We start from the raw sequence: 16,594 nt of genomic DNA on the forward strand, positions 1-16,594 counted from the left end.
ACGTGTCCATGAGCAGCTACGGACTTGAACACGATGCGACCAGTGTCTCAGCCAGGGACGCGGTTATCGTGAAACGAACGAAGATTGAGCCTCTGACCCTCCAGGGACTTCTTATTTTTATTCAAAAGCATAGAAAATTTCTGTTAAATATTGGGTTGTCTGGAAAGTCCATTTTTGGTAAATAGTACCAAAAATGTAACAAATAACATGTATGCATCCCTTAAAGGGTGGAAAGGTTGTGAAACAAGATGGTACCTATGTAATTCAATAAATATATATCAAAATTTAAATATGCCTTTGAGTTTTTCTTAAAAATTGGCACAAACTTTCTGGACAACCGAACAACATGGTCTGTATAACAATCTCCTGATTTTATTGGAACTTGGGTAACTTTTGTAACTCCTTAATAATGGGAGGGTAGATACACTTTTGTAATAAACGACAATGTTTCGAATAATTCTGCAACATTCTGTACCCACACATTTCGGAAAAGAAAGGGACTCCTTAAATTAATTAGCACCAGGCCCAGATCAGCCTGAGCCCGCCACTGGTTGCAGCGAGGATCGGTGGGACGGATGTCGCTCTTTCGAGGAAACGAAACGTCTCGGAGAAGAAAGGAGGTGATCGTAATCGGTCGAGTACTTTCACGGGCGTAATCTTTCCGAGTTATTCTCGCATTAAAAACAGAGGTTGCTCTGCTTCGTGCCGCGTCAACGACACCGCTATGGCCAGTTAACAACGACAAACGCGTTACCAGACGCTCCAAAATTATTTCAAAAGTGCTGAAAGCCCCGTGCGCCAAACGCGGATTTTTCTCGTAATCAAGATGGATTACCGAGAATTTCGCAGAGATTGTTATAACGCTTTAAACTTTAAGTATTATTGCAACCGCTTTTGTCGGTTCTAACGAAATCCATTTACTTTTAATATTGCAACTATCGTTACTTTGCTCCTGCATGGAGTACGATTCATTTATCAATGCATGATATATATTAGGTTGTTGCATATAAAATGTTTGATTTTGTAGAAAAGATTTAAACATCTGTATTTCGATTACAAATTAATTTTATCCATCAAAGTAAATAGCAACAGATTCAGTACACTTTTGTCAACGATGCACGAGTGCATTTATTCCATTTTTGTAAATATGTTCATTTCTGGTCGTGGCGAAGTTGTGAAAGGTAATTTTCATGGATGCTTTATCCTTAAACAATGGATCCCTTAAAAAGCGATTCAAACGTTTAACGAAGTAGTTAAACCGTTTGGTGAAAGATCCAGTGAATAAAAAGAGTGGAATGCGACGTACAAATCAAGATAATTTAACAAGATCAAATAATCAGTGATTTCATATACAACAACCTAAGAATACAAATTTTAATTGTAGTAGAGGTTTGACTACATCCATGCTAATGGCTCCTTGGAAGGATGCGTGCTCCGAAACGAGAGTGTCGCCTCTCTGGCGAGGTAGACTCTTATTGAACTCTCTCGATAGCGCAAGAAGGCCTCGTGGGGATTAGTATAGGGAAAAGGAATCGTAGCGAGCGTCCGCAGCATGCGTCATACGTCCGGAATGTAACACCCTGTGTCTCGTCGGAGTGCAACCGCAAAGGGGACAACGTCTGGAGCATTTCGAAGCGAGGCTACAAGCAGGCTCCGCGATACACGAAAGAAGCAACGAGAAAACGCACCACTCTTCGTATCTTGGGTAGAAGACGGCGTTCAAGAGGGTTACGCGTCACAGATCGTTTGTTCCTCTTTCAGAATCGGAGCGTCGGGTTTCCATTATTTCCTGACGTTTATTACGCGAGAAAGAACCGCCGAGGATAAACCTACCCTGTTTATTTTCACATGGCAATGGAAACCGATAAATCTGACGCAGAGTAATTCGATCCTTTAATCGTTTGGGATACGGAGCAAAGAGAGGGTGGATGATGAGAGGGCAATGATTACTTTGTCAATGCTTTACGATTATTTGCGATTGCTACATTCTCATTTTGTTGTGATAGTATCTATCGAGTAGATGTATCTGATTTGCTTTATCTCTTAAATTCTGTTCAGGCAAAAACTGGGAAATGGCATATTTTTCTCGAAGGTGAAGTATTTTCACTCTTTAGCTAAATGAATAAACAAATAAAGTCGACGAGAAGGCAGTGTTGGGAAAAGTATCGGAGGACCGCGTACTAGATAGCGCCCTTAAACGCGGAGTAAATATATCTCAAGAGGGGTTTGTTTAGAAGAGCGATGAGAGAGATATTACAATCAGACCGTGTGTTAACAAGCAAATCATTTATTTACACGAACGTATAAACCTAACATACTAACGAGAACCGAGAAATATAACGCTAGCTTTCAAGCTAGGAATACTGCTCATTGCACCCACTATATACATAATTAATCAATTACCAATAAATAAAAGACCATCTATCAGCCGCGTGGACGTATCGAGATCATTGAATCTCGTTTACATAATCTCAACAAACCGAACCGTCTTTCGCGCTAACTAGAATCCCGAAACGTCTCAGCTGATCTCGCTATCGCGAACTTTTGAGATACGCAACTCAACCTCTGTCGATTAGTCGTCCTTGGTCGAAACGCCCGGTCTTCTTGTCGGAAGATGAATTCCCGTGTTTATTATATGGTGGACTAAGAGATTGGGACCGAGTTCACGTCTGGCGAAGGTCAATCGCAGGCGAGTCGACGCCTCGAAAACGCACGAATCGGTATCAGGACCCTCACCCACGTATGCTTCTTCACCCATGTCCATGGTGGACGCTGATGTGTCGTAAAATTTAGGGCAATGCGTCCGACAATTATTTACATCGCCTATCTCTTGTGAAAAGAGTGTAGAAAGTTCACGATACATACATCTGATAATCATCTTGTAAGTTATTGTCAACTCAATTCTTAAAAGCAAATGGGTGTTACGTGCACCATGCAGAAATCAACGATGTACAATCGAAAAAAATTGCTTATCGTATTCCTAGCCATCGTCGAAACGAATCAATTATTTTCGGAGCGCCACGAATGAATTCTGACCCACTGTGGCGACGGACACGGATTTCAGACACGCCGAGCGTTTATTGGGATCGTGAAACGGCTACGACTGGAGAGACGGACGATTCCTGGAACGGTGGGTGCATTTCGGGGCTTTTGTTGGCAAGGCTTGGTCGCGGGAACCGATAGGCCGAAATCTACAGGCGAAAGGAGGAGGAGAGTCCTGGCGACTTTTCAAGATCATATAAACGTCCGATGGCCGGGGGCCTCGGGATGTGTTCCAGTCTGGCCAGACGACCCTAAATCTTTTAGAAGCTAGCGCCGATTTACACCTATTATGAATAACACGATGGAATTTGCGAAGGGTTTCGACGAGATTCGTGATCGTCGAATATAATCTCTTCAGATCTCTTTCAGATATTTTTCTTAATATAATTTAATGCCTGCAATTAATATGTGTTTAACCTAAATAATTGATATACAATAGAATCTAAGTACTATATATTTCATCATCGAAAAGTGAACATTAAGTGGTTAACTAATTATTTATTTGCAGACGTATGTTTGAGGGGCAAGATGTATTGTAATATATTGAGTTGTCTGGAAAATCCACGTCGATTTTTGGTAGGTGGTACAGGTCTGAATATATCGGAATAGTTGAAAACAAATAACATCTATAAATCTCCTAAAATGTGAAAAGGTTGTTGAACAAAATGGCATGTAATTCAATAAATATATATTGATATTCAAATGTATCTTTGAATTTTTCTTAAAAATTGGCACGAACTTTCTGAACAACCTAATACTTGTAATCTCATCGTTTCGCGACCGTGAAAGTACCTCGAGCAGCCGCTAACGGGAAGTATACGGTTTCGTGCGTTCAATTAAAGACATAGCGCAACGAATCGTTACATTGTATCTTTGGTATTGCGTTAGCACCAAGTCCCCCCCTCGTTTATGACGGACTCGTCGATAAAGTTTATTATGAATGCACTGGTGAACGGCTCGTAAACATAATCGGGCCGGAGAGCCACGCAACGATTTAAACGCGCAACTCGTTCGGGACGTGGCGTACCCGGGTAAAGCTCCTTGGGTGGCCCAGGACATGGCAAATTCCAACCCTTCGGAATTCCGAGAAGGACCGTTACATATATCGCCGCCTCGGTGTATTCTTGCCACTTTACTCGAAAACGCGACGATACGGTTTCATATTTTTTCTCTCTTCCCCCCTCGTTGCGCGCACCGAACTTGCAAAAATCGCAAACACATGTTCGCGTTACTTCGTAAACATGCCAACATACTTTCGCTTTGCACAGAGATGAACACGATTGCTAAAACGTGGCGAAAGTGTGTAGTTATAGAAAACTTAACCCCATTCTGCAAAAATGTTCTTTAATTTTATATAGTCTCTTCTCTTTGTATGCTTTGCATTTTTAATAATTTTCTATTATTAGTATTCTAGCGTTACTCGATTGATTCAATTTTGGAGCGCTACCATTCTTCGAGATGGAGCACCGAAGGCGCCGATGTCGCGTTCGACTCGTGTGAGCCGAGTTAATTTCCACGGCGTCTGTTTACGCTCTTTTCGTGGCGGCGATAACGAGTCGTCGTGTCGTGAAATTATTTTCCCCTCGTACCGTTATGACAGCATTACAACGCGCGTATAGGTCGAAACGGCTCGCGCGGGCATCACGCCGGCTGATGCAGCCTTGAGATTCTGCGAATCGAACACAAGGCAATCTGCATTTCACGAAGATAACACTTGGAGCTCCCGCGGATATTGTTGCGATTCAGTCGCCGTACGGGGAAACATAATCGTGGCCGACGACAGGCCTGCTCCGAAACCAATTGGAGCCAAAGCGTTTTTAAGTAACTGTAACGCTTACCAACAGACGGCTGGTCTCATTCATTCGAAGGTTGGAGGAATAAATAAAATGCATGACGATTCAATTTTGTAACAGTGTAACTGTAACTGCAAGTGTAACTCGATCAAGATGCAAAAGATATCTATCCTAGCATAATCGATCAACAGGACAGGTGTGAAAGCTCCATAGAATCGTGGTTGATTTCTAAACGTGATGCTGGGTTCCACAAAGCAGGACGTTATCGTGAACATGAGAACCACTGTCCGATCTGGCCAATCGGCGAACCTGGTGCGTGACACGTGATGCAAATCATGCACATAGAAAGACGCGTCAACCTCTACTCCCTCCTGTGGTCCAGTATCCTTCTGCCTTTTCTCTTGGTATCCTGTCAACTTGTCGTCCAAGGTGAGCAGACCTATTTGGCGGAGGTGCTTCGGTCACGACCAGACGTGCTCGTAGGTGGAACAGAATCCAGACTGGCCTCCTTCTTCACTCTTTACCTCCCGCTTCTACTGTTTCTTCTTCATTGTTGCCCGTCACACCGATGTACGGAGGGCATGGGACTCGTTTTAAAGTCATTCTCCGGGGAACGGAATCGATCGTTCTCTTGGAAGCATGGAAAACCAACGAATCATTGCCAGAAGGTTTCACTTTTGGTCCAATTTCTTTGTAGAAAACTCGTAACACCTTTCGAATTTATCTTTTAATGGCCGATTTTTATTTTATTTGTATATAATTAATATTGCCACCCAGATGCTTTGCTATTTACTTTTGCAACAAATTTTCTTTCAAGAAATATAGAAATAAATTTGAAAAAATGTTTCGAGTACCCCTTGAGGTAACATGTTGAATAACTTGTATATCCATGAAAGATTACGTCCTCCACCAATGAAAGTGCGCGGCTCCTTTTTGAAATGTAAAACGCAATTGAAACTCGATCAAACTTTCCCCATATTCCGCAGTTTTCGCTGCCAATAAATAAATTTCCATCGGAAATGATCGAAGAAGACTCACTATCAACCGAAAACGATGTATACCTTTATCTTTTAAATGAATTGCGAATTAGGTGTGGATGCTATAGGAAAACAACTTTGTTTATCTTTGAAAATGGACCAGTTCATGTAAATTAATTTTATTTTAACGCGAGATTTAATTTGCTCGAGGCACAGATACGTTTGGATACACCGCTGGGAATTTGTTCGTTCAACAATCGCGTTCGGTGTATCTCTGAAACAACTCCGAACCGCGTAACGTGTACGAGGTAGGAGTCGAACACAAGATATCCTTGAAACTATCTCGAGTGCGAAAGGTCAAGCCTCGGCGTGCTTTGTGGCTACTGGCTCATCCAGGGGGCCGAAAAGATACACCAAATAAGTTCATTAAAGAAGGTCGATATTCGCGGTTTGATTTTACAGACGCGAAAGAAGAGGGGACACAGACGGTCGATACGACGGTTTAAATTGTCAGTGGGCGTTGTACTAATAGATTGTAATAAGACTTGTCGAGCCACTGTAATGACAACACTGTGACGAATGTTGGCTTCTTGATTGGTTACGAACGAAGAGGAGCCCGCGCGGTCAAGAATCACTCCTTATTTTCACTCCGTGGTGATTGCATTACTATTAACAGTCATTGAATCCACGATAGGATTCGGATTTTATGATATTCGTATAGATCATTTCAACACACGAATTTTAACGTTCGAATATCATATAAAAATCAGGGTATTATTTAAATTAAGGGAAGACAATTTTTCAGACTCTATGTCTTAATATCATTACGTTAGGTTCTTTTTTAATTCATTGCTGAGTGATATCTTTTTGAGGTTTTAAAATTGTCTTCACTAATATCTGTAACGATTTTTTTTCAAGAGACAAGTATGCGTCCAAAGCATTTGAAGTGTGCTCCAATTTGGAAAGTACTATCGACAAGGAGCGAAGACGAGTTGAATATCTCTTTGAGACTCGAAAATTGCTTTCACTAATATGTGTAAAGATTTTTTTCAACAGACAAGTATGTATGCAAAGCATTTGGAGTGTGCTTCAATTTAAGAAACACTATCGACAAGGAAGACGAGTTGAATTCTAGCAAGAAGAAGACCAAGAAAAAGTGATCCTACGTTTTCACTCTGTGCTGCGTGGATCGAGTACCACTGCGACTGATCCCGTCAGTCTCGGCGTTCAACATTCAGCAAGTGAGTCACTCCCGAGGTTGCGTCGGATAAGAATGAACGCGAACAAATAACCTCGAATCCTTCTCGCGTTACCGGCTCTGAAGACGAGATCTCTCTTTGGGAATGGAGCGATGACAGGCGCGGATTGAGCACCGCTGTCGCGCAGCAGCAATCCAGCCCAAACTTATTCCACGAGACGCGCGCTCTGACACGTGTCATCCTTGTCGCTAGTCGAGCTCGAATAAGGATGAACGCAGACAAATAACGACAAAATGGTCTGAAAGACGTAAACACGAAGAGGAACGATACGGTCGACCGGATTAGAGAATTAATTAGTTGCCTGGTGCCTCTTTCTTAATGTCTCGCCAATCCGCCGAATATGCGTCACTTTGCTGGAAATAATTCACGAATTTTGTCCTCCCGGATGAAAGTATTATTTTGGGTGTATTATAGATGTAATTATTAACGACTAGTCAAATAACAAATTCGGAGCTCTCGTACATTTCGTTAAAATTCCCTGTAAAAGTCTATCACGTCAAAGTGTACACAATACGAGGAAGTAACAATATCTACAATCAGTAATGCTATATTATCGCAATTAACTGTATAGGAACACGATAGGGACATAGAGATATCCCACGGGTCGAGACTTATCAGTCAAGCGCACGCGTAACCCAAATATTTTTTAAATTGATTTCCTCGAAACCAATCTTTCGCATCTTATGATAAAAAAATATGCACAATGGCTAAGAATGTGAGTCACGTCCATTTTTACACGAAAAGTGTACGATTTGAAGCTTCTTTGGACCTGGTTTTCCAAGGACACTGTGTATACAGCTCTCCCACACGAAGTTCCAATTAGCCTAGTCAATTAATTCAATATGTAAATGCATTAATTACGCGCAAGAGTGCAACGAACTCAGTGACCAAATTCGTCGGTTTAATCGGGAACATGTGACAGGGAACAGAAACCAAATACTGAAAAGGACCAGAGTAGACCTCGAGAAGAATCTGGTTCACCGCAGTCGACTTCCCAACGGAAATCGCGATTCCCACAGCTTTCCCCGCGTTGTGGTCTACGAGTATGAGCCGCTCATGCTCCTCATTGTTCGTAGTGAACACCAGCTTCGCTATGATTATGAATGACTGAAACAACTACCACGTAGCTATGTAATCAGGCAATGTGTACACGGCGTCGAGCCACGTGTGTGTGCGTGAATGCCAGCGGAATGGCGAGTGCGTATCGTTATTGGCGGATCTATTACATCCTTCTCAGTTTTCCTCCAGACTATGCGCCTTTATCTTCACCTAAGTCATCGAACAGTCTGACGCAACCTTGTAATCCATCTAGTGTGATTTAGGGAATTAAAAATTTCCTAAATCACAATTACCATAGGTCAAGAGTGATTACAAATTTTAACTGGAGTGCTACGACTATTTTTATGATAATAATTCTTACAGATATAATAGTCTGAATTGCCACGATTGTTCCATCCGAATTTTATAAATCATATTTCGAGTATATCGCACACGATGCTGAATGAAACGCAAAAAAAAAGTTGACTACGCAAAAATTGTGAATTGAAATAATTTAAGTGGCAGAAACCACTCCGAGCGCATGAATGGCAGAGAATTCGTTGAATGAACAACCATCTGTTGAATGCGATAGGTATAGGTAACTTTGCATAGAAAAGCAAATTGAAAAATTTCAAAGCAACAGCTCTTCCTTTTCAGTTGTACAACCTAGTGTGGAACAACCTGCGCATTCCTGTTTCGAAAGAACTAGTAAATCCGGTAGAAATTACAAATATGAGAGACGCAACAGGTATGGCCATATCTTGAAATAAATTTACTCTTTCTGTTGAATCTGTTATTATCTTGGTGCAAGGTACAATTATTGTGGTGGAAGTTTACAAATCACTCGTTTCGTGCGTTTGGAGTATTCTGCTCCGAGAAAGAAAAGATGACTTTTGGAACGTTATTAATAGATGAAGCGATTTCGATAGGAGATCAGGAGTACGCATTCGATGAAAGCTGGCGATGGATATTAATGGGAGAGAAGTGGCCAAGAACCGAACACGACTGCGCAATGGTAAGCCAGTGATAAAACGATGATTAATTTCTGCTGAAAATCGTGAACGCGGGGACCTGATAACACCGAGACCACTATAATCTACGTCAAGGCATATTATCAGTGGCGCTCGATGACGAGCGCATACAGAGTGTCGCGTGACGCGATCAGTAGACCTTTCCACTGAATTTAGACTGAAAAAGGTAGAGTATTCTATCGTCTATTTTCAACCATCGAGATAAACGTTTTTGTACAAAAAATCACCCCTTCCCAATCGTGCTCCAATTACTGAGACAGCCTGAACACGCGTACGAGCGTACACGAAATATTTCACAGAAATTCACGTGGTCGCACGGGCAACTCCGTTATTCATATCACTATAAATAATAGTTCACTTTCACGTTTAACGCGACAACTGCCATTTAATTAAGGCGCACGCGTACAACCGTGTTTCAGCTTTCACGCGTGTCGTCGTCATTTCTTGTTCGAACGTTACGCGATACCATGAGCGAAATATCTCGTATAGTCGACGATTCTAAGGAGGCATTCTCGTTTCGTGAAAAATAAATGGTTTTGCGGTGAGCACGATAACTCAAACCAGATCCAAGTTAGAACAATGAAATGAAATTAATTAGTTTCCTTGGACTAAAAGCTACTAACATGGTTAGCCGTTTTTAAAAATATACATTTTTTTAAAAATAGCATCGTTCCAAAGTAGAACATACGAATGTAATCTACACTTGCAGCACTTAAAACTGCATACAGAATATAAATATTAATATAATCAAAAAGTCACAAATATTTCGCTATGAGAGTGATAACGCAGAAAAGTGATGCAAATCCTCTCTTACGCCATGCGCGAGAACTTTATCGCGCTGATGCACACCTAGAGCTCAAAACTGCCCTTATCGATATCGATTCCTAACTAACGGCATATCATTTTTATATACAGAGAGAGAATTTTAACACTTTATTTACCGGGAGCAGTATTTAGCTATTCGAATTTATTTACTCTGTTGATGATTGTCTATTTACAATGTTCAGTTTTTGGAAACAGACTTGGGTTTCAATGTACCTAGTAACAATATGGAGGAATTATTGTCAGCCTAGATTGGCATATGCTAAATTCTTTTTTTAACTGAAGACTGTTTCTAAATAGCCCGGTAGATAAGTGTTAAGCAAAAAAAAAAAAAATGCGATTCTTTGAAGCGGCCAAAGTGGTGTAACCCCTTAAAATCACTTTTAACGTCGCCTTTTCCTCGACATGCAAAGTCTTTCGAATGATATCTAAACTTATTTACTAAAATTGAGTGCGATATATTTTGCAATGACCTGCTATCAATAAAACAAGAGAAGTTTAGCAACATTCTTTTACAACTGGTTACAAATTATAATCCCTTGCGGAGTACAGGTTATTCAACTAGTCATAAATAAATCACATTCACTATAATCGCCTTAACCTCGAGTATATACAACTTATATACATACAAGCTGCTATGTGTCATATGTATATATAATTATATACAAGACGTCTAGCCGAATACGATCATATTAACCCTTTGCAGTCCAAATTTTCTGATTTCAATACAATTTTGTCGTGTCTCACTCGACATAGGAACGCAAAGGGTGAAATATCTAACTTATTATTTAACATTATAAAATTACATGAAACTATTTTCTACGGCATATTTTCCTATATTTTTATTTTTAGTATTTTGAAAACGTGTGTACCATTTCTCGTAGGATCAATAAAGCGTATTTCAACATTCGATGATAAAAAATCGCTGATAAAATAAATAAAGCAGCTAAATTTAATTTATGTTGGTTCGATTACAGCGATTATAAATGCACAAGGGAAGAGGAAATCACGAGCGTTTAGTTAAGAGCGTCATAAGAAATGAATTTTCCACGCGGATAAAGAAGTACTCGGCGACGAGCGACGAACGTAAGCGGGGAGATATACATTTATCGCTTATCGGTTCTGCAAATAGCGCATCGATGCATTATTTTTACAGCCTTCCAGCTATATTCAGATACACTTTGCGCATAGGATATTGCGGACCTTTATAAACGTGCTACCTGTTCGAATTAATTTTACTATCCACGGGTATGTCATAAATATCGAGGGAAAAATTTTTGTTAAAACCCTTCGAAAATAAAAATTATGTTTAGAAGTGATCGTTACGTTACACCTCTTTATATTTTAGTAAATTCCTTTTACAAATTAATTCAATTAACTCCTGTAACGATGGCTGAAAATAGTCGGAAAAATTCGAATAGGCTTCCCCAAGCTGAAACTCAGTAAGATATTTTCGTGCGGATATCTGAACACTCGAGATTCGAGTTTGAGTAGAACAGATTGTATCGAAGCAAACTGAACACTTGAAGTTGAAGCCGAGTAAAGCTCTTTATCCAATCGAGTGCTCGACTATTAATACGACTACATTCTAAACATCAAGTAAAACGATGAATTGTACACCGTTACATTTCTGGTAGATGTATTCTATACTGTTTGGGGCCTTTACATTAAATATACAAATCGAAAACCTTCTAAAGTAAATACCTATGATTGTTTCCCGCCAAAAAATTGTTGTACGTTTTTGTATCAACGGCAGCTACTGGGTTAAGAGAACGAGAACAACAATAAGAAATAAACGAGTTCATCCACGGCAGTTGGAACGTTCGAGTCTAGCTGGGTTGGTTTTTGTTCCGCTGCTTGCACAGCTTTAATCTCCGCGTAGGAGTATCCGTACGGCACGCGACTAATAAAAGAAAAGGAAATTCACACCCCGTTGCGGCAAAGGTTGTCAACGAGGCTCACGAAGGTCGAAATAAACGCATCGAGTATAAGTTCGTGACAATGACGTTACACCGTAGCTGTGGAACGCCCCTGCATTGACGTAAATCCAAGGTTAATACGGGACGTCTCGAATCGAACGCCTACAGGTAACCGACGTAGGCAGGAGCCTACGACTTAACGACGACCTCCTCCGCGCCGACGACGCGCATTCACCTGTTTCAATTGATACACGACAGGAATAAAGATAGAAGATTGGCTACTCTCTGCAAACGACGCTCCAACGATGAAGATCACTTCGTACATTATAATAATACACCTAACAGTCGATTCACGCGACCTCACCTCTGCATCGTTTCCGAAAAGAGACACTGGTGAAGAGAATAATTTATGCTGTGCACGTATTCAACAAGCATTCATAAAAATTGGAGCAATAAGTAATTCTCGATAAATGAAAAATCCATATCCTTGTGCTCTCTTTCAATGTTGATTCCATATTATCAACACAATTCATACAACTTACTACTGAAAGGATCAATTACTAGTACAATTGTTATTTTTATAAATTATTAAAAAGTCTTAAAAACGAAACTACTCGGTGCTGACCGGCATGAAAAATATTGTTCCAGTACAAGTGCTATTTTTAGCACTTCCTGGCATACGTTATTCGTTCAACTTACTGCAGCACAAATAAACAGGGTTCTGTTGCTACTTAACCCTCGTAGGGGTGAGTAAGAAGGGTAGGGTTGATATCTCGGCTATTATTGACTGTATCGAAAATTGATGGAGAACAAAAAAGTTTCTAAATTTAATGCCCAACAACTTTTACGGTGTGCATTATTCTCGTAAAAGCAACGGTGAGCGAAATATCGTACATAATATCGTCCTCCTGTTCACGATAATTTTATTAGCTTGAACAATCGTTCGTTAGAAGATTGTTTTGAACAGAATCTCAAAATCATGAAAAACTGTTTGCAACTATGGCGTTGGTTGCATAAGGATGTCGTAAAAACGCTGTAGCGTAACACAGAGACTTCAATAAAGACCCGAGTCGCAGAACCCGTGATCCAGATCTTAAAGAATGAATTGCAGTTCTCAAAACCGGTCTTTTTATAGCCGTTTCTGAAACCGATTATTGTTCTCTCTTCAAGGTTTCCTGCATACATTTTCATATTTTTGAATAAGTCGTATCCACGAATACGGTGTCTTTTGTACAACTGTCGTTATACTATCGCATTATTGACCGCTCCATTTTCGATTATCTTAATAAAAACATAAAAATGATGGTTAGCTTGACAAAGTCACAAGTCAAGCCTCTATTTTGCACGGAATATTACAGATCTCATTGTTTCAAATCGAATTCATAAATATTTTTGAACGGTCAAAGCGTTAAATTTCGGTGCAAGCCATGAACGCGTAACGATAGCGTCCTGTTGCTTTGTAAATGAAACTTGGTTGAGTGTAAAGAGCGTGGTATTTCATTACGCCCGCGCTTCGATTCCAAACCTGTGTAGTAGAGTCTTGACCCGGCAAGTTGCTGAGTGCCGCTTACTCGCTATACATATAACTACACTTTAGATGTTCTCAATCGCGTGACCCCTCGACAATATCGTTTGTGGATCGCTTTCAATGCGAACGGCCTTTACTGAACTCCAATGGAGTTATCGGGCCACTTGGAAAGTATCAAAATTTCGACGGCTTTACGATCGTTATTCCTCATCTGCTTGCAACAAGTCGATGCTCTTGAGGTTTCGAAGTAGTCAAACATGCGACTAGTATCGGAGTAGGTAAACATGGTATTCGAAAACCGTAGGGATTCTTGAATTAGAGTAAGGAAAAATTCAAATAGTACCTGAGTGATCGAATCCTCAATATGTGCGAATAGACAAACATTCAAATTATATTCGCCAAAGGAATTATTACTCGAATGGAGCAGTTTGAAGCTCTGCTCGATCATTTCGAGAGGCGGTGTGCAAGAGCCAAGATCCGTAAGATAGCATCGATCTTCCCGTAAACAGAATATCGCTTACACGTAATGATACGCACGGGGAAATAGAGAGGGCGATAAGGAGCATTTCGCGAGAGAAGGTTGACGACCGGCAAGGCGGCAGCACCTACGCTCAGAAGCCGCGCGAACGAAAGGTCCAGAGTCACAAGTAGAGTATGTATAAATGACTCACCACGTGAACGTTGGAGAGTCCGATCGGGTCGCTTTGTTTCTTGTCCGTCTTCTTGGCTTGCCGTTTCGCCTTGCTCTCGAGGAAACGTTGCTTGAGCACGAGGGTGTCCTGTATGTTCTGCTCGCAGAGACCGTTGAAGCTCTGATCGAATCTCGGTATGCAATCGGTTTGTCTACGCCGATAACTCTCGATCCTCCGTCTGAGACGATCGACGACCGCCTGCCTCTTGTGGGTGAGTACCTCACCCATACCAGGTGCTTGACCCATTTGTTGCTGCAGCTGCAGCTGTTGTTGACCGGTTACGTTCAACTGGCCGGTCGCGTTCAGATCGTGAATCCCGGCCGATTGGCCGATAACGTTGCTATTGTTATTGGCGTTAGGAGCCTGGCCCACGCAGACCGATATCGAGCCAGGCGCGTTGCCGGGGGGGCCTTGCGGGGGCTGGCGGGGCAGGAGCCCCCCGGCCTCCATACAGCCCCCTAAATCCACCGCAGGGTAAGCCAGCTCAGTGAGAACCCCTGCTACCGAAGCGCCTGACGCGCGCTACTGCTACTGCTGCGACCTCGTCTCCTGCCGCTGCCCTCGAGCCGAGCATCCTCTGCCACCCTGCCAATCCGACGATCCTCAACTTCCGGTCAAGACGCATTTGGAATATGTCGTTTCGCGCTCAGTGCGTATAGTCCACTTGCACTTGCACCTTATCACCGATGTCTGCAACGACCCGCTGCTCGATCAGTTCAAGATCGCCACTTTCATTGAGTTCGTTCTGTGTACATACAGGGTCGGCTCAAGAGACGTAATTCAAGGGCTCCCAAGGGGCCTACGGGGATTTTTAAATGAAAACTTGTTCTTTTCTGAATGCTGAAATAAAGTTCTATGTTTTAAACTCCTCATAGGAGTTGAGAACCCTTGCTCTAAACAGTGCAGCGAGTTCAGAAAGATTAAGAATCTTCTGAACTGAGCCGAAAGGTTAAGAAGGTTAAGAACCACTGCTCTACTGTGTATACATATATATACACTTAGTGGCGTAACTAAGGGTGAGCAGCGCGTGCGAAGCACGCGGGTCCCCGACTTCGTTAACAAACAAGAAACGTATCTGTTACTTTCTGATTATTTTTAGCTATACGCGATTCCCTAAACATAAGTTGTGAAATAAATACTCAACATGAGTTCTTTACTCAAATTTACTCCAATATTTCGTACGATAATATCGTTACTCCAAAACAATATTCTTTGATTATTGTGCTTTAAGAATGAAGAGATACTATTTTGTTTTTACCTACCTACGAGATTTAGAGGGAAGGATCAACTTCCCTCTAAAAGAGCCCCGCCATAAGTTCGACACTGCTCCAAAATTGCTACTTACGCCACTGTGTATGCTCGCGAGTACCTGTAACCCAGGTGTTTACAAAATCTTAATCCGACGCTGAATGTACACAGTACTTTCGCGCACACCACAACACAATCGCGTACGATAGCCCGTTGATCGAATCAAGGGAATCAGTTCGCGGGAGTTCTATCTCTCCCTCTCGCTCTCTCGGTGACTTTCGTTTCGAGACGGATATCAATCGCGAGAAACAAAACGACGCGCGAGAGACTCGTAAACAAAATTCGTCACACTTCGCGCACACGCTCAGGCACGCACAAATTCAGTCTTTACTGTTTTTCACTATTTTCGCTGTTCGGTTGTTGACATCGCTATTTATCGCTGTTAAACACTGTTCCATCGCGTTTTATTTCCAATGCCACGTGACTGAACGGTATACTGTGAAGTCCGTGTCGCTCCAACGCGACCAGTCACCGCCAGTTTAGTCCTCCACGCGAACGCGCTTCGCAAGAGGTTGCCACAATATTTTCCGTCTTTGTAATTTGTACACGCCACTTTAACTAAGACCGCATCGTTCGCGTTCCATCGTTCCAGTGTCAGCGTAATGATGCGCGCGCCTCGAAATGTAGCATTCGTCTTCCGGATAAAGAGATTTTCGAACTGTCACTCTCGACGGGACGCGCGCGAAGATTCGACGGTAGGACGGAACGTTCACCGCGCGCGACTAAGTTCAGGGCCTGGAAACTCCGCGTATACAAGTGGCGGCAACATTGCCGCGCCGTCCGGCGGTGATCCAGGCAACTAAACGGAGTTGGCGCCATTTTCGAAAACCGTACTACTTTATGTCTTCTTGATCGCGATTACGAAGTACATTTAACCATTTACACCGGATCTGCTTCATATATTGGTCAAGCTATGATTATCAATAACTCTAGAATGAACTAATCGATATCAGTTCTATTTGAATAACGAATAATAATTATAAAATATTAATATAACGAATATAACGAAAATGTAACGAATGAAACGAACAATTATTCAAACGTGAAATGTAATTCTGTTTTATAATTTGGATTGGAATTTTTATTAAACAAATAGTGAATACAAAAGTTGTGTATCCTTTATGTGTACTCAAAATTTCTATTTAGATAAGAATTATACATAAAAATTTCGTCTATGTCTGGTCT

General features: G+C 41.5%; 1 protein-coding gene across 12 annotated transcripts in view; it reads right to left on the bottom strand.

Moving 5' to 3' along the window:
• Positions 1-16,390, bottom strand: part of LOC128895859 (neurogenic protein mastermind-like) — a 216,438-nt gene extending 200,048 nt beyond the window's left edge. For 2 of the 12 annotated variants that reach the window (XM_054158879.1, XM_054158812.1), the window contains exon 1: positions 14,081-16,390. In XM_054158879.1, coding sequence (XP_054014854.1) covers positions 14,081-14,551 — 471 coding nt within the window. In that variant the 5' untranslated portion in view covers positions 14,552-16,390. The remainder of the gene's footprint in view (positions 1-14,080) is intronic. The other 10 variants (XM_054158895.1, XM_054158887.1, XM_054158870.1 and 7 more) reach the window with 9 other exon arrangements.
• Positions 16,391-16,594: the final 204 nt, after the last annotated feature.

Source organism: Hylaeus anthracinus, unplaced genomic scaffold (genome assembly GCF_026225885.1).
Source record: "Hylaeus anthracinus isolate JK02 unplaced genomic scaffold, UHH_iyHylAnth1.0_haploid 0, whole genome shotgun sequence".
In the NCBI taxonomy this organism is placed as follows: domain Eukaryota; kingdom Metazoa; phylum Arthropoda; class Insecta; order Hymenoptera; family Colletidae; genus Hylaeus; species Hylaeus anthracinus.